This window comes from Halichoeres trimaculatus, unplaced genomic scaffold (genome assembly GCF_033239565.1).
Source record: "Halichoeres trimaculatus isolate MK-OKI-2021-1 unplaced genomic scaffold, fHalTri1.1 fHalTri1_scaffold_1, whole genome shotgun sequence".
Taxonomy (NCBI): Eukaryota; Metazoa; Chordata; class Actinopteri; order Labriformes; family Labridae; genus Halichoeres; species Halichoeres trimaculatus.
This window is the reverse complement of record NW_027437179.1, coordinates 31,152,554-31,176,033: the sequence shown is the minus strand read 5'-3', so window position 1 is coordinate 31,176,033 and position 23,480 is coordinate 31,152,554. Positions and strand designations below refer to the sequence as shown.

The 23,480-nt window shown below is 40.4% G+C and overlaps 1 protein-coding gene across 1 annotated transcript; it reads right to left on the bottom strand.

Annotated features, from left to right (window-relative positions):
- Nucleotides 1–2,248: 2,248 nt before the first annotated feature.
- On the bottom strand, nt 2,249–23,379 carry LOC141797103 (serine hydroxymethyltransferase, mitochondrial-like). The gene is made up of 12 exons (XM_074678531.1): nt 23,230–23,379; nt 15,938–16,123; nt 12,496–12,575; nt 11,080–11,280; nt 10,772–10,853; nt 8,894–9,016; nt 6,858–6,997; nt 6,470–6,632; nt 6,059–6,158; nt 4,352–4,507; nt 3,505–3,612; nt 2,249–3,272 (listed from the first exon to the last, which is right to left on the bottom strand). The coding sequence occupies exons 1-12, from the start codon at nt 23,260–23,262 to the stop codon at nt 3,145–3,147; spliced, it is 1,500 nt and encodes a 499-aa protein (XP_074534632.1). The 5' UTR covers nt 23,263–23,379; the 3' UTR covers nt 2,249–3,144.
- Nucleotides 23,380–23,480: the final 101 nt, after the last annotated feature.

The window sequence follows — 23,480 nt, the reverse complement described above, 5'->3', positions numbered from 1 at the left end:
AGAATAAATGGTCCATGAGCAGATACATTTTTGGAATCTAGGCTCTGACCTCCTCACCTATACAGCACCCACTCAGCTAAGTCAAAAAAGAAAAGCATAAACAGCATGCAAAACTATTCTTGGCAAGCTGAAAAATGAGCGGATGTGCCAATAATTTATCCCTCAAAAGAAAACAGCTTATGGAACCTATGTGAAGGTAGCATAAACTACAGAAAGCAAGTTGTCATTGGTTGTACACCTTAGTATCTTAACACCAAGCAGAGGGGATGTGTCCATCAGCAATAAAGTCTCAAGTAGTACCAATCAGTGATAGGTTGTACTGTGTCAATGCTTTGCATAATAACACTTGTTACCTCTGCCAAGGAGGTTATGTTTTTCAGAGGGTTTGTCTGTGAGCAACATTACTCAAAAAGTAACAAACGGATCTTGATGAAATTTTCAGGAAATGTTCAAAATGGGATAAGGAAGATCATGATTAAATTTTGGAGGTGATCCAGATCACTGTCTGGATCCAGGATTTTTTTTTAAAGGGTTCTTTATCATTGTGAGATAGGGCTGGTTTCACCATATGTGTGTATAACTCCACGATAAATGGTCGGATTGCTTTGCAAAAGAATACAAGACAAGGTCAAGATAACTTCTGACAGATGTGAAAGTATGATCCAGATCCTGGCAATATTCTGGATACTAAGATCTGGATTATGAAATATGTACTGGTTCATCATAACTTTCAACACTGCCAGGTAAAAAAAATATCGTACAAACCTGCAACTAACACCAAATTGCAGCAGACAGTCTGCTGAAAGGGAGTATAACATTAAAGTAGGACTAAAGTGTTGCTCAATAATCACAATATGCTTGGTGGAGCTTTGTGCTCTCTGAGAGATTTTCTAGTTTAATTTAGGACAAGTGATGCCAAGAGACGTTTCTTTAAGGTAGAATAGTCTGCACAGTGAAACAAATTAAAAGTCAAGTCCTTGAACTCCCTGCCTTCAAATGTTCACAAGTACATGTACTGCCTCCTACATTAATAGAGGATGATGAAACGTGTTGAAAAACAGTTATTATACTATCAGCATAAGTTATTCAAACACTAAAAAAATATTTCTTGATAAACATTTAACAAGTAATAATAGATTCCATTTTTCGTCATGTTTGATAGCCATAACACACAAAACAAAAATATTTTTACCTCTATGTATGAATGAATAAGCCTACATGAAAAGGATCTATTTAGATAAATTGATTTCTTTTACTTGGCAGTCATTCCCATAGCAGCACTGTTGAAGGACAGTCTTCAGTGTATACATTATTGATGAGATTACATAAATATATCTGGAAGTATATATTTATGTAATGCATTTTGTTGTATGTTCTCATCTTATCCTAGCCTTTATTTCTGTGTGATATTTAACTAATATGTCACATTATTTCCAAAATGCAGACACACACCAGCAAATATTTAAACTCTTTATACTTACGAGGTGTGACAATGTGTTACAGGTGATACGCATTTAAAACAAGGGCAACAAACATACTGTGTTTGCAATGTCATATTTTATTAATACTCAACAAATACTAATTAAATGTTAATTTATAAACGACCTGTAATAGAAAGTTGGCTGAACTGGAGTTGATGTAAAATCTCTGGCAACAGACATAAAGAGAATAGATAACAGTTTGAACAACAATTGTTAAAAAAAAAAAAAAAAGAACATGATATATTTTTTGGCAACGTCTAGTCTATTGGCTGTCATCAAGTTGGTAAGATAAGAATTCATGATTGGTTCATGTTAGAAGCTGTGATTTGTGCAAAGTTGTAACCACATTTCTAACACTGTTTTTTCACTGTGGGACCATTTCTCTGATAGAAATTGTTCTTCTTTGTCACTGATGCAGTGATAATGGAAACAGTTCCAATATGTGAACCACATGCACAACAAAATAATCCAAAAATCTTTGTTAAATTAAGTTGTTTAACAGTTCCCATTGTCCAACACCCTAATTAAATAAACACTTAAATTGTCTCTTGTACAACAAAGCTGGTGATGAGACCCTCAAATTTATGGAAGTGTTTTTGTGACTAACACAACAGATAACGCTTTCTAAATAATATATATGTATATACTCTTTGTAAACACTCTGAAAGAAAAGTTTTCAATAAATCAGGCTGCAGGTTTTGTTAGATTTGTTTAGTTTTCTGTGGTAATAAAATATAAAACAATTAGAAAGTGTCATCTAAGAAAAAAGATGATGCAATCACAGCAGCATTAACGAAAAACACCTTTTGGAAGTAGATTTTCACAGAGAGTGGACATTTTTAGATGCTTTTCAAAAACTGTTGGATTATTTTTTAGTGTTGCTTGGCTGCACTAATGTCTATTCATAGGTGTAAATAGCATTTAGTCCAGTCTGCTAAAGACTGACTGGGACCATTACAATATAGAGATAAGTCTCACAAGTCTGCTTTTCAAAATGACACTGACAAATTTTGTGTCAATTTCACATCCCTCAAAATTTTGTGCTTGAAAAAGTGAACAAAACACTTTAGGGGCACATGATGCTTTCAGCTCATGAAACCTTTATGTGTACCTAGTTTCATAAACACAAAAGGACAGGAGAAAGTCACCATGAACACATCACTAAAAATCTACATAAGTGACATTAATTAAGACTCTTAACAGCTTTAAGACTCATCTGTGTAGCTTATAATATCTATTCGGACATTACTCAAGTCACAGAGTGGAAGAGCTGTTGGTCGCTGTTTGTCTGGTTGATTTTACATTGTTGTGTGTTCATTTTTTTCTGTTTTCTTTTTCTTCCCCAAAACTGGTGTTAAGACAACTGAGAAAGATTTTTAAACATATAATAAAAATAGGTTCTTCAGCTCTAAAAAAATTGTTTAAATTTTATTTTTTTCTGTGCCTCATCATGGAGGCAAAGTTTTTACAAGAATAGATTGATGAATGATTGCAGAGAAGTATAAAAAAGATGTGGTTTCTGAGATCTGGTTGGGAAATTGGAAGCTGTGAGTCATCGAGCACATTTCACTGCCATGATATTTTCCCCTCTTTGAGCATGCTTCTGGCCAACAGCCTTCTGCCACCTGGCTGCTGCACCCCTCCTGACTCTTTATTGGCTTTCCTAATGGTCATGGAAGCCTGGCATTGGGAAGGGCCTGGCAAAAGCTTCAACACGATGCCGCAGGTCAGCGATGCGAGCCACAGTTTCTGGATCCTGAAGGAGGAAGTTCTTGAAATCCTGGAGCTTTCCTGGAGAAGACAACAGGAAAGGGAGAAGGTCTGAGCTTCCTTTGTTTTATCACCTCAAGGCTTTCTGCTTTTAAATCCATGAATTCAATTTGAAACACACTCTTGCCTCTATTGTTATAAGTATATTGATAGTTCTAAAATCGATCTTATATAATATAACAGACAAAAGCAAAGAATAGCGTGTTGTTTCTAAACACTGCATAACTGTGGTCTGTCTTCATTGTCACAGTACCTGTCTTCTTCTTGACATCCAAGGCAATTTTGAAGCCTTCATCCATAAACTCAACAACTTGCACAAAGTCAGCTTCTTTGAACTGTCTAGAGGTCAGAGCTGGGGCACCTGGGATTAAGAAGACAAAATGTGAAGATTAAATTCAAACTTAAAACAAGATTTGTACCAAACCCCCACCTGCTCTACACCAGTACAGTAGTCCATGGTGGTTTATTTCATAAGCATAAAGATGTACTACAAAGTACCAGTTTTAACAAGCATATCTCAATGGCTGGTTGATGTTGAAGTAAATTTCCCATCAAGCTAATGACTGAAAGTCACCTGCTTTCATTTTTACAGGTCCAACTGTCTCTGATCAATTTACTTTTTTCTAATTAGGAGCCATATGGTCTTCAGAAGGAAAAAAAAGAACCCTGCAGCTTTCTGACATTTCAGTAATGAATCTACACAGATGTGTGTGAACTACATAGATACTTATAGGTCACTGAGGGGCAGTTCAAATCTCAACGTAATAAACTGTTAAAAAGAAAAATGAGAGCAGCACATCGTGGTGTAGATGGAGTACCTTGCCTTAAGACAACACTAAACGTGGCGGAGGAGAAGTGGAGCTTGTGAACTTCCTGAGAGATGATTAAAAAGCCAAACATGCTTAATTAATCATGATGTGCTCAGTGCTTGTGGCTTAACTGGTAGCTGAATAATTTCCATATGGAGAGCAACGTTTTGAAAAAGTTAGAAGCCCAATTAAGTGAAGAGGCATAGTATGACTTCTGATCATGCTCTTCATGACTATGACAAGACCTTCCCTGAATCAGGAGATATGTAGTGTAATGTGAAGTGTCCTCACCCAGCCGGAGGCCACCGGGAGTCAGGGCACTCTTATCCCCAGGGCAGGTGTTCTTGTTGGCAGTGATTGACACCAGCTCCAGCACCCTCTCTGCACGGGCTCCATCGATGCCCTTAGGCCGGAGGTCCACCAGGACCAGGTGGTTATCAGTCCCACCTGAAATATTCAGCTGAATTTCAACTTAAGCAGAGGAAAAGTCCAGTGCTCTTTAGATACAAACATCAGTTTTTAAGCTTTTAATCTGTCAGTCTCTTAGTGATTGTAGGTTGCTGTTTTTGTATAGTTAATGTTAAGCAAAAGTACTGTCAGGCCTCCACTGCTTCCCATCATCACCCTCCAGGTGTACTTGCCCATGTTTATCTGTGAATGAGTTTTGTGTAACTCTGTTATTGTAACTTCAGAACATGTGTGTTCTGACATCAGTTTTAGCTGATATGATCAACTCTTTTTTAACTGTGGCTTACTGTCCATGGATAAGTACACTATGCAACTAAATGAATAAAAACTAGAAAAGCACTCAGAGAGCGCAGACCTCCACCAAGAACACTTCAATGTTTATATACTTTAATGTTATACTCCCTTTCAGCAGACTGTCTGCTATAGTTTGGTGTTAGTTGCAGGTTTGTACGATAACTTGTTTCCTCACAGTGCTGAAAATTATGATGACCCAGTACATACTTCATATTCTAGATCTTAGAATCCAGAATATTGCCGGGATCTGGATCATACTTTTACATCTGTCAGAAATTATCGTGACCTTGTGTTGTAGTCTTTTGCAAAGCAATCTGACCATTTATCGTTGAGTAATATACAAATATGGTGAAAACAGTCCCATCTCACAATGATAAAGAATCCCTTAAAAACATCCTGAATGCAGACGCTGATCCGGATCACCACCAAAATTTAATCACTTCTTCCTTATCCCATTTTAAACATTTCTTGAAACTTTTATCAAAATCCATTTGTTACATTTTGAGTTATGTTGTTTACAGACAAACAGACAAACTCTTCAAAAACCATAACCTACTTAGTGGAGGTAAATATTCCTTTGAACACTCAAAGTACAGTCCCACATACCACATCCTAATAAATCAAGACCATTCAATCAGTTTCTCTCTGGGCAGATTTAATGAGAAGTGAGAATAATGACCTTCATGAGGGAAGAATTTATCAGGACTGCAGCGTTAGACTGCATTCGTTTTAGACTGAATATTACTACTCAGGCAAATTATAAACTTATTAATGCAATTACAAGAGAAATTACTTCATTTTAACATGTTTACAAGTTTTGTAACAGTTGTCTGTAAAAAGACTGAAAAAGAGTAGCTTGCTCATAACGCAGTGTAAGCACAGAGCAAGTCTGTGATTTTTAAACTATCAATTGAAGGCTATATATCAAAAAAGAGCTGAGGCAAGAGAATTAAATGCAGTACAAGATTCAAGCATCCGCTCACAGCCAGAAAGTGACCACTCTCATCTGGTTCTACTCTCCTGACTGACAGGGCAGCCACACTGACATTAGCCTATTTGCACATCATGAATTTAAATGCTTTTCTGTTTTTATTCTGCTGTGCAATTTGCATTTTGTGACAGGACATTTCTCTTCATTGACTGTGTGGTGTTTTTTATTGTTTTTCTCCTGCCGTTTGCTGAGCCAGCGTCTCACAGGGAATCCAAAGTAGAATGCTTAAATATTAGTTTGATTACCTGATACCAGAGTGTAGCCCTTGCTGAGGAGAGCCGCTGCCATGGCCTTGGAGTTCTTTAATACTTGGCTGATGTACTCTTTGAACATGGGAGACTGTGCCTGGACAAACAGAGAAAAAGTATTGAGATGGAAGAAGTAATAATGCCAAAGTTGGAGGAATAAGTTGCTAAAGTGTCTTTATTGCATCTTGTGATTAAAATATTGAATACTTTCTCTGGTAGCTTTCATGATTAATGAAAGGGGAACCATGTTCGGTTAGTCGAGTGCTGACCTATTATAAACAAGGTACAGTTACAAAAACAGAAGGTCAGACATTTTTCTGTTTCACTGTTAAACTTAAACCCATCTTCTTATTTGAAAACAGAAAGCTGAGTAATAAAAAGTTGCATCACCACAAACTCTCTGCTGACCTGTCTAAGTGCCACAGCAACACCGGCAATGGCGTGATTGTGAGGTCCACCTTGCAGGGAGGGAAAGACAGAGAAGTTGACTTTGTCCTCCAGGTCATACATGATCTCCTTCCCCTTCTTGTCCACTGAGCGGACACCTTTGCGGTAGAAGATGAGGCCAGCTCTGGAGAGGACAAAATTAAAGTAAAAATAAGTAACGGCTTCAGTCTTGTCAGTTGTGTAATCAGGCTATAAGCATGATATATATATGACAAATAATCTCCATGGTGCTTTAAGGATTTTTTGTCATACAGAAATAAAAATGTGCTCAGCCTCTTGGTCTTTACCTTCGTTCACAACAATCCAGTAACTCTTATAGAAAATTTACAGAAACTCCTCTCTTTCTTACCTGGATCCTCTTAGGGATTTGTGTGTGGTGGAGGTGACCAGGTCAGCATACTCAAAAGGAGAAGGGATGGACTTTCCTGCCACCAGGCCACTGATATGGGCCATGTCAGCGAGCAGGTAGGCCTTGATGTCAGTACAAAGCTGACAGGGATTAAGACCAAACACAGAGTTAGGATATTAATTAATTCCGGGAGCTGATAAAGTTTACATGAATTAATATAAAAAACTCAATATCTTAACACTGCTTCATGATACCTGTGAAGTGAAGTGTAATCAGCTGAGTGTGAAGGCAGTGACACCTTTTCAAAGTGTGAAATGACACTAGGAACAAGGTGTAAGTGATGATGTTAAAGTTTTGATAAAATCTTGATAAAGTGATTTTATTATCTGTTGCAAAACCACTGCCCCTGTAACATTTTCAATCCTACAACCTACACGTCACTCCTGGAGATTCACTGCTTCTCACATGTTCAGGTAAGTTGCTGTGTTAAGTCCGATCATTAAAACGGAGCACAGTTTATCTGAAGGTCGACAGACTTTAAAAGGGAGATCCGCATGCTGCTAACCCATTATGGACGCACAAATACATTCCCACTCCCACTACACTGAAGGTCAGGGCTTGAGCCTTAGTCTCGGGTTTAAGTGGAGTGTTCAGAGTACAAAGTGTGCACAGTCCAAATATTTATGAGCTTGCTTTATTTGCATATAATACCCTTGATGTAAAGAGCGCTCCTCCAGCTAATCCATAAAGCTAACTCATTAGTGTAACACATCTCATCAGTAACCCAGCTGTGCCGTGGATTCTATGTGAAAATGCTGTGCATATCTACAATTGTGAGACACAGTCTCACTGGTACTAATATATTTATGTTGTGATGAGTAACCCTACATTCCTGAGCAGCACCTATTTTTTTCAAAGGGCAGATATTTCTGATCAGAGCTGTGTTATAACACTCTTTGACGGTCTTCAGAGGCTTGTTACATTTCAGTGTGATTCAATAATCCCTCGCCTTCGCTTTCCAGCGTTTATTGAAAGATACACAAACAATAAATAGCTTGCTAACATGCAAATGAGTGACTGATCAGAGCGGTGAGCAATCTTTTTAGTGCTCCAATTAATATGCATTATCACAACAATCTCCCTTCATCCCATATCTAAACTGGATCATGTTTATTAGATGAGAAGCCAGGATAGATGGCAGGGTTACTGGAGGGAGTAAAGAGGACAACAGGGTGATCTGCGCTAGCTGATGAACACTGATGGCAAAAAAGAAAAAAAAAAACACTGATAGAGAAAAAAGCCAGCTCCCATCTAGGTAACACAACAGTGAAATTCTGGAGAGGAGCCGGGCCAGCAGATTCTGCCATAAAACAGTGAACAGTTCCACAGAGACCTGCCAGCGGGAAAATATGGCCCCACTTCAGGCCTGGTGGCTAAGTAGTTATGGTGCTTAATAAAAACACAGCTCTGTAATGGTGGGACACTCCATCTGATGGTGTGAGCTAAAGTGGAGCTCTGCAACAAAGGGATGCAGTCATGGAGTGAATGAAGTGAACCAGCGGGTGGATATAACAAAACATATAAAGGGGCCTCTTGTGCACTGTCAACGAGAGCGGTGAAGTGTGCAGTTAAAAGTTGCTGCCGTGTACTAGTGAGTCAGTACAGTTAGTTAGTTTGAGTGGGCAGGAGAGGAAGAAAGCTTCTGTATCACTGAGTACAAGCGAGAAAGACCCGAGTAATAGTTTGTGCCCGAAAATAATGTTGTATAAAGTGAATGTTTGTAGTAAGCGCATTCTGGTGAAGATTTAATGAAGATTTGCTTGGAAGTGATCCTGGCTTGGTCTGACCTCCCTCAAAGGGAAGCAGGTGTGTGTGACAGTTCAGTAGTTTAAATAAGAGGACAAAGCCGCCTAACAAGGAGGGTGAGAGGTGGTGAAAAAAGGTAGCAGGTGAAGAAAAGTGACACACAGGCAGTAAGAAAAAAAATGAGGTGAAAGCTTGGTGAGTTGTGAACACAGTGAGAGTTCTTCGTGCACCTTCTTGATGCGGGCGTAGTCAATGAGGCGGGCATAGGCGCTGGTGCCAGCGATGATGAGCTTGGGCCGGAACAGCTTGGCCGTCATTTCCATCTGGTCGTAGTCGATGAGTCCTGTTGCAGGCTGCAAATAGACAGAGAGGGAGATAGATAGAGGAGAGTTAAAAGAGGCAGGAGAGAAGTGGAGGATGAATAAATGAGAACATTAGAGGGAGAGTAAGGGTCAGGGGGAGGGAAACAAGGAACATGAAAGGATGAAAAAGAAGTTGCCAGACATCTTATAGATCAAGAGCAAACATATCATCACAGGAGAGAGAGTTTTTCCCATTTGAAAATAATTTGATGCTGCTACATTTGAAGTACTTTGGCTACCTTAAAAGGGGAAGGAATTTATCAGAGAGAGATGTGTCAACTTAAAATATCAAGCAAGAAGATGGAGAAATTGCAGTGATGTACTGCTACTTATCCTAATTCCACCTTTAAGGGGTGTTCTCCACTGTTATGATGAGGCTCAACTGATCAGAGGTTAGTTTGAAGACTTCCTGCTCTTTTCAGAGCCAGGCAATTTCAGAAACATCCATTGTTCAGGGATGCAGGAGTAGGCTAAATGACCAGTGCATCTTGTACCTGAATCTCTAGTTTCAGCTCTCTACTCCTCCAAGCTTCAGAGAGGAGAGACAATGCGGGCAAGGGAAAGAGAGAAGAATAACAAAGTGAGGAACAGAAAGAATGAGGGGATAAGCAGGAGACAGAGACAGAAAAAAAAGAGGGAAAAGGAGGAGGGAGAGCTTTATTTAGACAACCTGATAATCTCCCATCTCCAGAGCACATCTATGGATGCCCCCTCACTCCATCAAGCTGCTCATTGTGAAGACAGAGCCAGTGGTGCTGGCCAGCCTGTCGATTTCCCATTATCTCTCTCGCAGAGGGGTCCTGCCTGCCCATACATCAGCAGGTCTGGACATGTAGACGCTCGTGGCCATCCATCAGCCGCTACCAACACCACCACATGACTCTGACCCTGGGATACTCTCAAATACTGCACACCAATACATGATGCACTCATCATATGTACATGTTAACTCAAATATACGCTGGTCAAATCTGAGGGGACCTTACAGCACACACTTCTCTGCTGTACAAAAATGTTTTATTAATCATATTAAAATAATTTCACTGAAGAAGACGACCCTGGTATTAACACAAAACATGGATTTAAATCTCTCTCAACAAACACGAATCAGAGGCATCATCAGTGCTGTATTTTCTCAATCTGAATATTGAATCATTACCTACAAAGGCTTTTGTAATCCTTTGAGTTTCACAAGAGAAAACAGGACAACAAAAAAAGATAAAGAGCAATTTATCTACGATCTTTTTCTCTTTATCTGCCCACACGGCATGACTTAACTACTAATTAACGACTTAAGATAAAACTCAAAAATTTGTGCTGATTCACTGTTTGTAATTTCTGTATCTTTTTTATTTTAGTAAATGAAAAACAGAAGTGGTTACATATTCAAAAGTTCAGTGCAAGTTAAATAAAACAGCTACATTTGAGCCTTAGGGTGACACAGAGGTCAGAATATGATCTTTCTTTTCTTTAAATCACAACTTGAATGTGATTCCAGTTAGCAAGGAATCCTTTGTACCAAACATGCAGTTCAACATCGTAAGTCTGCCTCAACTAAGAACTTTAAAATTCAGATTTGGAGCCCACAAAAGAATTTAAACAGCTCGTAAATCTGCTGGGAGGCCATGTTCAGAGTGTGAGAGAAACAAGCTAAGCTCAGACAGGAGCAGACATCTGAGAAGACCCAGCAGCTTGACCAACAGTACCATAACTTGTTAGCTGATATCAGTGGGTCACTCTACTTACATTGAGCTTGTAGGGCATGGACTCAAAATAGATTGAGGTCGCAGAGATCCTCTTCACATCAGACATATAGCCATGGGTCAGACTGAGTGGATGAAAAGAAACAGAACAGATTTTAGAAAACATGTAAGATGAAAACAAATTTTCTCCTTATATGGTTTATGATACATAATTTCACAGTGCAGGAAAATGCATGTCACACTTGCTTTGGCTAAGATATAACCTGACGAGTCTGGAAAAGTGTGGGAGCAAGAGAAAATAAGTGACATGTAAGGAGTAAAAATAAAAAGGAAGAAGAAGTGATTACTGACTGTCCTCCGTCGGGCAGGTCCAGACCCATGATGCGATCGTGGGGGTTCAGCACAGCAGTGTAGACGGCAAAGTTAGCAGGGGAGCCGGAGTACGGCTGGACATTAACACCCCACAGAGCCGGGTCCAGGTCGAAGGCCTCCAGGGCTCGCTTCTGACACAGCAGCTCTATTTGGTCGACCACTTCTGCTCCACCATAGTATCTGAAAGAGACACAGACGAGTCATTTATTTATTACAGACAACCCATGGGAGCTATAACATCAAGTCAAATTAAACCTGCAGTAATGAACCACCTCTGGAGATCAGCAGACACAAATTAAGAGAGTTTGACTGACACTTTAACTTAATGCCTTGAAACGAATGGTAAACTTGTTTTGTCATAGTCCTGTTAGAGCATTTAGGAACTGAGGGACATTATCACTCATTTGGAGGAGGGTCTCTGCTAATCAATGATAATAAATCCAACATTTACTCTCCTGCAATTTCAATTTTTGACTTATTAATTGCTTAGTAAAATACAGTCCCTTTTGCTGCCAAATGCTGCACTATGCTCACAAGCTTGTTACCTACTTAGTTTGTCTGCTTCATGTGTGTGGTAAGTTTTTGGAGCTTTGCTGATGCAAACAGCTGCCTACTGGTACCTCTTGACACAGGAGGTAGGAGTGAGCCAGGTGTGTAAAGTTTACAATGAGCCGTTAAACACAGGGGTCTGAAAGCTTGCTTATATGCTGTATCATTCTTTACAGTAGTTCTGTTTTATACCTTTCAGTAATCATTTCTGTGCCACATCCAGGACAGATGATCATGAAAATGTAGAGTAATCAAGACAAATGTTAACCTGAAACTAGCACAGCAGATCTGGGACATCTCAGGTGAAAATGCTCGTCAACCCTTTTCAGTGTAATTACAGATGAAGGAGCAACAGATGGCCTCTGTACAAACCACTCATTCAATGAGATCACCCTTTTGTTTCATTACATTAAAGTGTAAAACAGCAGATGAGTAGGATGAAGGGGGTTACATTGCAGATTCAGCGGGAGGGAGATTTACAGCAGGGCTGTACTCCAGGAATCAAAGGGATCAAATGCAAAACATGTGAAAACATGTCGGCTCTCTGTTTGCTGCTGATAACTGTGACATATCTGAGGAAATGGCTGAAAGAATCTGGTGCAAAGACTGACAGTTGACCATTCACTGTGTTCAGAATTTCTTCTTCCTGTGAAGCCTCGAAAGTCTCGTCTTGTGAGAGGCAGGGCGGTGAATTGTTTGCTATGTGGCAGAAATGTGCTGTTAGAGGGCAGCCCGGACAACAGAATATAAATAATGAAGTATCTATGGGGGCATCTGAGTGACTGTTCTCCAAAAGAAAAAAATCTAAACAGTGTTAATAAACCAGGTGGGACTAAACACACTCACCTTCTGCCTGGGTAGCCTTCAGAGTATTTGTTGTTCAGACAGGAGCCCTGAGCTTCCAGAGCTGCTCGGCTGCAGAAATTCTGTGGTGAGAACACACACAAGCAAAAACACACACACACAGATCTTGGATCAATGGCACGAGTGGACAGAAGGGACAAGGACTGCAAATTAAAGTCTGTTAAGTGATAGTGAGAAATCCCCCTCCAGCTAAAGGCAATCATTACAGTATTGAACTTTTGGACTTCCACAGACTAACACTCTGCTCTTAACAATGCTGATTGCCTCACTGCTGGAGGATACAAGATAATGTAATAAACTATTCTCTGCATTTTTAGATGTATAGGTGCCCCCGAAAATGTGGCTTCACTGCACAAAGGTATTAAAAGCCTTCAATTTGTGTTTGCTTGTGGCTTGTCTTAGGTGTAGAAGAAAAACAACCGTGGTGAATATGGTTTTTTTTTTTTTTCAAAACCCCAGCTTGAAGTTGCCTTATCACATGGGCCCCATCCAAATCAGCCAAATATTGGTGTGCCAATCCTTGAAGTAGACACCTACTGACTACTGTTGAGCTGCCAATGCTCACAGGCGCTGCCAATCAGGCACCTGATTGGGAACACCTGGGCCCTGTTCTACGAAGCAGGATTACTGCCTAGCAAGGTAGCTTTGAGGATAGGTTCCGGATTCCCTGTTCTACGACACAGGATCACTCCTCAGCGAGGCGAGTCTCCATGGCAACATACGCTGAATGGCTAACCTGCTCCGGGGCAGGTTAGGTTCCAGATTGAACTCGCTGACTACAAAAACCCCGCCCACTGACCAATGAGCCCTCACGAAAAAATGGCTTGTCCGTTCTTAGAGGATCCCGTGGACATCGGAGCTTGCATTGTCCGAGGAGCACTCCGGCACGCGCAAGAGTTTTCAGGGACCGCACCGACCCACTCTCTTTTTCGGATGACCACCTTTATGAAAGTTACCGGTTTTTCAGGGAGGGGTTGGTAGTACATGACACTTTCTACAGGTAGTTAAAGGGAATGAAGAACTCTCATTGCCGTAATAAGATCTTCAATGCCAACACTTCTGTTCCATGATAATATTTTATTGCCCGTATTAAAATTGTGACAGGAATTCATGTAGGACTCATGTGGGCTACATATCACACAAAAAATGTAAACACGATAGGAATGAACAAATGAATAAATTCATCTAAGAAATAAATTAGGTAGGGTGCATGTTACAGTAAAAGTGCATGGTGAACAGTGCTATTTCAGGATGATAATGGCCCAAAGATTGGTCAGATGCAGCGGGCTCCGCCTTATATGTGTGAATGCGCTCATTGCCAAGCTGGATCCACTTATGAGGTTGATAACCAGCGTTGTAAAACCGTGTAGTGAGACCACTGGCTACCGCGCTCAGTTCAGCGAGGTAGCTCCAAGGCTATCTCGCTAGGCTGAACTTGCTTCATAGAACAGGGCCCTGGGGGATCAGGAGCTCAAAACATGAGTGAATAGAAGCAGCAGAATAAGCTGTTTGGCATTGGCAGAGAGGATTTGGCAATTTATTAATGTGTGCAACCCACAAACTCTGTTCTACTGCTCACCCCACAAGTGCATGTTCTTTACAAATGTGGCTCCATTTAAAGGGAAATAAAAAGGCTTACCAACAGTATAAGTTCTATTGCCTAGAAGCTTTGTTATGACAAAGAAATTATCTACCAAACAACATTTCTTTAATTATGAGCTAAGTTTTTATCACTTGCATTTTAGGCCAACTTTAACAAAACAGCAAAAGTCTTTGCACATCTTCTTTTAATGCAGGTATGTCAGACTAAGACAACTGAGTCCAAATTAATAATAACAACAAAAAAAGAAGGAAGAACGCTGCGATGTTTCAGTCATAGACCTTTATCAAGTTTGAAGAAAGTCTATGACCGAAACATCACAACTTTAAAGTTCTTCTTTGGGCCTACTATAACTGAAAAATGAAATAGTAATGTCTTTAACCAACAAGTAATTCTGGTGATAGCCAGGGACTGTGACATTTGATTGTTTAGTGGACTGTTAATGTAAAGTATGTGGACATGCTAACGTTTCATGTACGAGCTGACAGGAGATCAAGGAAGATAACATCTCCACCAACTGCTCTCAGACTGCAGAGTCTGTCATGTTGATAATTATGCACGTAAAGGAAATGAATTTGCTTCCCATTGTCTTCAAGTGTGATGTTCAGTGTGTGTAAAGATTTATGCGTGAAAATGTATGGCTATTCATTCAAAGAATGCCTCCCTGAGCTGCTCTGTGATGTGCCTGGCAGAGTGCGGTGGGAAGGAGGCAGGATGAAGATATCAGCTTTATCTCACACTAGAGCGGTCAGGCTTTGTGTAGTGAGGGGGCTGATATACTCCACTGAACAACCACTGTGGCAAAGAAGAAACAGAGGGGAGGGAGAGAACAGCACAAGATAAAGCCCTGCCTGATCTTTTGAATAGTAAATTTTTCAGTCTTGGAATAGAAACAAATAGATGCAGAAAGGGAAAACTCTGCAAACAAAGAGGTAGTCTTTCTTGCAAAATCTACTCTTCCCTTTATGAGGACATTTAGTCGTTCAAAAAAACAAAGTTTGAATGACTTTGTACGATTTTCTTTTTCATTTTTTGTTAAATCCACTCGTGTCAGAGTCTATGATGCTCATTTATGCATAGTATGTTGGAGCCAAAAGGTCAGGCTGAAAACATAAAAACACTGCCAAGTTTCTGCCATAAAATACTAAAACAAAAAACAGGATTAGTTTGTATTGAGACAGAATTGTTTATCAGCTAGATGTGCCGGGCATATTTCTTAAAAGATAGAGTGCTAAAACTCGGATAAAAGTTTTACTATCATTGCTGCTGGTATAAAAAGAGACATGAGAAAAAAGAATCATGAATCCTGTGAGCAAATTCATTCATGCGTGATGCCAAATTGTTAATCACAGGTGATGAAGCATTCCCAGCTCTCTGCACTGCCAGCACAGAGGGGATGTGCTGCCAGCTCCTTCAGACACCGAGCTAGTGTTTGTACCAAGTGTTGTTCTTTAGAAATGTGTCAACTTAAGAAGTACATAATAGAATACAAAGCTGCCAAAATGTAGAGTCTTTGACTCTGCAATGAATCTTCCAGTATGTTAATTCTAGGCCATTAGTTTTGTTTGACGCAAACAAAGAGGTGAAATGAAATGTTTAAGCCTGTCTATTGTACTGTCAGGTTACAGCTAAAGATTTGCCATCACATAGCTGCACAAAAAGTTGTTTTGGCACACCAAATAGGTTTCAGATTTGAGAGCTTTTGTTTGGTATTACTTTCTTGAGCATCTCTTTTGCACGTCTTCATCTTTTTAATTGAATAAATCAGTTACACACCACATTAAAGAATAAAAAAATCATTTGTATCCATGAAAGTTGTTTTACCTCTGACGCAATGAGCTCCAGGCCTCGGCACTGCCTGTCCTTCTCCTTCTGCACCAGATCCCACATCTCTGGGTCATCCTGAGCCAGACTCTCCTGGCCTGTCCACGGACGATCTTCATCCACTGCACGAGTGGCGGCGTGCTGACCACGCACGCTGAGACAGACTGGGGCACGCTGGCGTAGTGGCTGTGGGCAGATGAAAAATGGCAGGGAGGGTGAGATATAAAGAAAGAAACATCCACTTCAACACTGGATCACTGCAAAATAAGTCTAGTATTTAGTGAAATGAGTAATGTTCTGTCTTTTTTTTGTCGTCTGTATATGAATGAATCTGAAGTGATATAATCTTGGGAAAAACATTTATCCACAGAATCTACGGGCTCATTCTTGTAGTAGCACTGTGATCAATTGTACTGCATAACTTAAAGAGGACATATCATGCTTGTTTCTCCTTTTCACTATACCAGACCAGGATGCCTGTAAAGCATTTCTGCCCTCAGTACAAGTCAATTAGTTCCTTCATTGCCCCACAATAGCGTTCTCAATATCCTCATTTTAGGCCATTCTGAAGATCTCGTTGAAACGCTCCGTTTCGAGAATGACCTCCAGTAACCTTGCAACGTCACAGCCCTTTGTGCTCTGATTGGTCAGTTCTATCAGAGGGGCGGAGGGGGTAGAGCCAGGGGGCGGTTTTTGCAGCATGGCAGTTTTTACAAAATTGCCATATTGGATGGAGCAGACCGAGCGACTTTGCTGTTTGCCAAAACTTCACCGTAAGGCATTGATAGCAGTAATAAAACGGCAGAGTGTAGGATACGTCCTTTTGTACTGGACCCCGAGTCAGACCCGGACGGTTCTGCAGCCCAGGAGGAAGAAAATCCACCTCGACACAGATCATCTCAAGACGCTTCAGTGTGGTGAGTCAAACCGGTACTGTAACATGTATAGTTTATACATTTATACTCGGCTCTTGGTGGGTGTATCCCTCGGTGGCGGTTGTGTGACTAACTGACATCACAGAGGAAGAGCTGCTTTATTAGATTACTCCAATAAAAAGAAAGGATCCTCGTGTCGTCACGACGGTCGAAATCTCGCGGCCAACTGGCAATGACCTATTTTCAGAGGCATCAAATCTCGTTCTAGGATATCAGAAAAAATACAATATCTCATTTTTTGAAAATTCAGGGGGTGAAAGGTCTTGTTTTCAAATTTATTATATTATATGTAAGTATTATATCAGGGATCAGCATGATATGTCCCCTTTAAGAGACACTTTAAGTCCCTGCCTGTTTCTCCAAACACAGTCCAATGTCTGGCCTGGTATAATTAAAAGCTGGCGTGTTTTCATGATATCAATAATCAGCATGGTTGTTTAAATATGCCTCCATCAGCACTTCCACACTGACTTTTACAGCCTCAGTGTACCGAAGGAGGCATGTAGAGAACAGATTCAGCACTTCCTGCTTATCTAATCTGGACTGGGGCTGGCGAGGTCTCCTGCTGCTGCTGCAATGCCTGATCATGTGAGAGCGTCCACACAGATTCCACTGTCTCTGTCCCTATTTCTAAGTTAAACATGAGCCATTTCTCTCAGCCAAATACTCACTGCCTAGTGCAGAAAACAAATTCTTCCTGATACTGACAGTTTATTTTAGAGTTTGTGCTGCTTTGTCTTTCCCTTCTCCTCTGCACTGACAGCTGGACCTTAACTAAGCTTGGACAATGGATAAATTATTGTAGTTTTGTCCTCCAAAATGATTTTAGGGTTTAGGAAAACAACATACCAAACAACAATTACCTCCCGTGAGCCTGCATTGGATGACAGTTAACAGCTGTTAATGGATGAACATGATGGATACTTTATAGACAAACTTCTAGTTCAGTCATACACTTTGAAGATTTTCGTAGAGATGTGAAAAAAAACCAAAGGATTATCTGCAATAGGTTGATTGCACTCAGAACAAATTGCATCTCTTCCATCATTTAATCAACAATATGATGATGACTCTGTGTTGAAATCAATCCCACCACAGCAAACCTATGGTTATCATTTGTACAGGTGTGCTGGGGTGTGAGGGACAACCTCCCTTTAATAGCATCATTAAAAAGCAATTAACACAATGCTTAGGACCGGTTGAGGACACCCGCGTGAAATAAAAAACACAATTTACGGTAACTTCATGTGGTGTAAAAAACTGGGCCCTCAATCTTTTGCTGTAGTCTACCAACAATACCTACAATGTAGTTTCTTTAAAGTTTCAGACCTAAAACTGGGAAGTGTTACAATGGTTGGACATAATTAAAACATTTTAAATGCAGAATCTTTTCTACACTGCTTTATCTCAACATTCCTAGAAAATAAACAAACAGTTAAAAAAAGGTCTTTATCCTGAGGAACAGCTTGCAGATAGTTTATCTGCTCCATCGCTAGTCGGCCCACCCTCTCTACTCCGCCTCTTCATCTGCTCCCCGGGGCGGCAGAGGGGACAGTGGCGACATACCAGGGGAGGCGTTTGGCACATTAATGACCGATTTCCAGCAGACTCTACTCTAGCCTTCTGTCACCGGTGGCAGTGGTAAAGGTGGGAGAGGGGAGAGGGCCCCCCTCTGGGTTCTGGAAGAGATGAAGGCCTGGGGAGACAGGTTGGGCTGCCTCTGAGGACACGTTTCTCACTGAGAAATCACACGGGTCATTAAATCTTGACGGGAACTGTCCTTTGCTGTCTGCGTTTCTGCTGGGACTCTCCGATGCCAGGGAAAGCAGTGTCAGAGCACCCAACACAAGCCAAGACTGCTGCGGTTGTAGCAGGATTTGAAGAGTGCAAAAGAGACAAGGGCGCATCATCTCCTTACGTCTCCTCTCCCTCACCTCCAGGTTTTTTTTCCATCCTCATGTGTAAATAAATATGCTCAGAATCAAAGCACACAAGTGGCTTTCTTATCTTATCAGTGTGAATATTACTATCTTATCCCAATGCAGACATCGCTATTCTTAAACAAACAATACACAGGTCAGTCCCCGTGGTCCACAGCTTCGCTTTCCTGCCTCATTTGTCGGCACTGATCATTACGGGAGATTAATTAATAAACACGAGGTAAATTGATCCAAGGAAAGTGGGAGCCAAGATGTGAGCACCAAATATGTCACAGCAGGACTATTTTTAGGCGACAGATGACGCTGTCGTTTGAAGGTGAACTTGATGAAAACTCTGCTGTGAGAAAAGAGGGCGGGATGGGCCACATCAACCCGAGCGAGGAGCACAAAATAATGGCAGAGTCACAGATGCACTGCATCTGCGTGACAATGATAAGGTAAATGTTGGCAGTTTACCTTCCTCGTCAAACATCTGTGCCCAAAGACCAATAGCATAGAAGAAGAAAAGGGAAGAGAGGAAATCATTTCATTAATCCTTGTTTGGTATTATTTTTTGCCCATTTCCTGCAGCAGCTCCTGAGGCGAGTCAATTTTACAGATGACTGCTGTCCATCAGTGGCTGTAGCAAACAACAATCAGTCCAGTAACAGAAGAAAACAGAGGGGACTAAGAGGAAGGACTAGAGAAAAAGGTTAGAGAGAAGAAGTGTCAACAGGGCAGCAGCATCCGTCAGTCTGACACGCCGTCGCCTCTTTCCCTGTCACTGACTAATAGCAGGGCTGTCCGTTACAAATTGCCCTGTGATTCAGTCTGGATAACACCAGACTGAGAAATCTGGACGGGGTGAAGAGGCGTGAAGGGAGGGACAGTGGCAGAGTCCAGATCCACTCCACTCTTTTTGGGTCAAAGGGTTTTCAGGGTGACAATCAGGGACTTAAGTGATACTTACGACAAAGCAATCCTTCAAGAGGTGTAGGCAGTGGAGTGATACGTTAATGCCATAACCGACAGTTTTTGTGTTGAAGAAAATGATAGTGACAGAGCTTTGTGCTGGCTTCCTGCTGTTTGAGGTCATCTGGGAATACACTGTGCAGTTGAAAAAGTTGGGGTCTAACTCTGCTCTTTTATGGTCTTCGGGCCTAAACTAAGAAAAATAGCACACACTGATTGGTGTGATGATTGTCAATGTAAACTCAATAAGGCTGCAAAGCAAATTGTGCGAAATTGCTCACCTAAATAGTTTTGTGGTTTTAGTGATGGGAGGTGATTTAGGGTTTGTTTGCCTGCTGAAAAAAGGTTTACCTTATCTGGCTTTAACTGGGGCAGCTGCAAATATATTTTTTTGCAGGGCTTCAAACAAAAACACGACTGGCAGAAGTCACTGTGTGCACCAAACTCCAAAGGGCAGCACAACTAGGCCTGTCACGATAACAAATTTTGCTAGACGATAATTTTCCGAAATATTATTGCTGATAAACAATATTATTGTCAATATTATTTTGTTTTGTTTTTTTCAATTTTTTCATTGATGTAATTTATGACAAATGGGATAATAAAGTGAATACACCATATCAAAAGCAAGAAACTTTAATTTCTTAAGAGTATTTAACTGTAATTAAAAGGTCAAGATCTTTTAAATAAAATAAATTAAACAAAAAATATAATAAATTTAACAAACAAGAAAGAGAAAAAAATACAATGAAAATGAAATGGACTCTCTTTTAGAAAAAAATACATGTCAATGAAAATAATTAATACTAATCAAAAACAATAAAACATAGAACCTGTCTCTAAAGAAAAAACTAAACTCCAAAAAAAAAAAAAAACAATAAAAACTATAGCCTAAATAAAAGGGGGTTTATACAGTTCCTGAATTGTTTGTAACATGTAGATTTCGCAGTCAATCGGTACTGTCTGTCAAACATTTTTAACATTTCTGGCTTTTAACCGTATTGAAGGGCTGCATTTCTTTGGCAATGTATCTGTCTTTGAGCGCCCACCATTTGGCGCTTTTATTTCTATTTACTTTGCAGACCAAAAGCCTCAGTAAGAGCGGATTGTCAAAGAACAAGGCTCCGCTGCACCTCCCTCTTCTACTTCGTCGCCACTATTTTCAAACTAATGCAACATATCAGCTCGTTGGTGTTCATGAGCTCACACTTTGTTCATTCTGATAAAAAACGAAATATTCCTACACTGGGACTGTGGCAGGCGGCTTAAGAACCATATCTTTCGTGCCATTACTCATATTAGCGTGTGTTTCCTCCTTACCCCTCAGGACGCTGGCTTCAGCTCTCTCCGTGTGTACGCGCAAGCAGCCCCGTCTTCACCCCAAAGATCGCATTTTTGACAGATGCTCACTCCGCTATAAATCCGCTTAATCTGTTATAGAACCTATGCACCCGGATGTTAGGAAAGATAGACGTAGTGAGCCATCTTCTCATTCAGCCTCTTTGGTCGAAAGAGAGGAGGAAAACAAACATGCATGCACGTGTCAGTTTATCGAGGCTGGCAAACTTACTGAGGACGTTTTTATTTATCGTTCGGTTAATTGATTTATTGATTATCGTGACAGGCCTAAGCACAACGGTAAGAAAAAAAGACTTACCAATCTCTGTGATACACACTGTTAAAGATTGTTCTTTTAGAACTGAGCTGTTACCTTGAAGACTGACTTACTGTAACCATACACCAAAACCTGTGATATGTGTGTCCTGCAAAAACTGTGTGAATAAGGAAAAACAATATGAGATGAGCTAAGTTGAACAACCCAAGAGTTTTAACATTCTTCAAGCCTTTCCTTAGTTTTCCTGTTAAAGAAAAGGTCAGCTACAATAAGTAAAAGAGCTCCCATAGTGACTGATATCTTTCTCTACAGGCGCTGTGAGGACACACCATGAAGAAATAGTAATCATGTGAGTCCCTTAAAAAGTTAATGAAGATGCACGCTTGTACAATTAGATCCAATGGGAACCACATGCATGCATGTGAATCAGTGTGTATAGTATTAAAGTTCAAACAAACTAATGGGGACTTATTTAAACTAGGTCTGAACACATGCCACATAATTGTGTTTAAGGAATGTCCGATGAAGTTCACATCAGCTCACTACTAATATCCTTCACTCACATCCCCATCATCCTGATGCCTAATCCAACAACTTTACTTGGAAAGAGCTTTAAAAAAATAATTTTGAAATTGGATAACTACCAGAATTGCTGAATGTAAGTACAAAAGTAATCAGAGTTTATCAGAATATTGGTATTCACAGTACATAGTCATGCACTAACACCCTAGTGCCCAGCAAAGTACAAGCTGATAACGAAACTAGTTACCAGCAGTATTGATATTGTTGTCTCTGTCATAAATATGTCAGCTGACCTAGCATTTCATGGTTTTCTATGTTGCAAATTGTTCTGTTTGAACAGTTTTGGAGTAAATAGTCTTGAAAACATGTTGATCAACCCTTTTCATCCTGAGTGGGCTACATGTGATAATATTCTATCATACATATTCACCTAAACCTAGCAGCTGGGAGTATAAACTGAGCTGAATATTGAGTTTAAAGGATAATCAGGAGCGTCAGGGTAGTATTCAAAGCAGGAAACCACAATATGGCCTTTAAACCTTCCCTTGAGTAATAATAATTGCTGTCAGTATCTGCTGACTCTGCTGGAATAGTGACAGCAAATTTTTGCTTCAAAAGCCAGAAAACAAAGCCTTATCTGTTTTGTATTATCTCAAAGTAGGAAGTTAATAATTGCTTTGAGGACCTACAGTGATATATTGCACTTTGGACGTTATTGGGGGCTGGACCCCTGACTAGTTAATAATATATCACTGCATGTAACTTTCTCTTACGTTTTAAGCCTGGAGCTCTCACTTGACTCCAAGTTACCCCCGAGTTATCAAAACAAACTGTGTAATGCTGAATTACAATATACACCAAATAATAAATAAAATTTATATAACGAAATCTGTCTAGCATACACAGGTAAAGAAGAGATGTAGCTGGACAGAGACTGGCTGAAGAGTGATGATGGTTCGTGTTGTCTTCCCACATGATGAAACTGAGCAGTCGCTGTTGCATCATTACGTGGACACAGCTGCAGCTATGTAACATGCACTTACAGTTAGCCTGCTAGCTTATCAGCTAACAAACAAGCTTCAGGTTTTCAAAAATAAATTACAGAAAGAAAAAAAATGTCATCCTCTGTATATACTGTCGTATCAAGTGCAAACTGCACATCTTGCGAAAACGGAGGGTAACTTAAAACCCCCACGCGACTGAGCATTAGTATTGAGCAACACTGACGCTGGGTTAGCTAACAGCTCCATCTGCACACAAACGCCAAACAAGTTACACAACTTATGAAAGAATATGTGGCACAAAAACTGTTCTCTATCCCAAACTTACCCGTGTGAGTTGTCTCAAAGCGAAGGACAGCATGGTTACAGTTGTCGGGCCGTAGGGAGAAGCAGCACAGCCAGGCGACACACACCGCTGACAGACTCAGAAAGGGCTGTTCAAAGTTGATGGCAACGGCTGGTTACGTGAAAGCTTTCGCAAAGGCTGCTGGGAATCGTAGTTTACTGAGGATAATTCACTCAGCCAGTGGTACCAAGGTTTGAACTGCTTTTGTAAATCAGTAACTCACTGAACCTAAT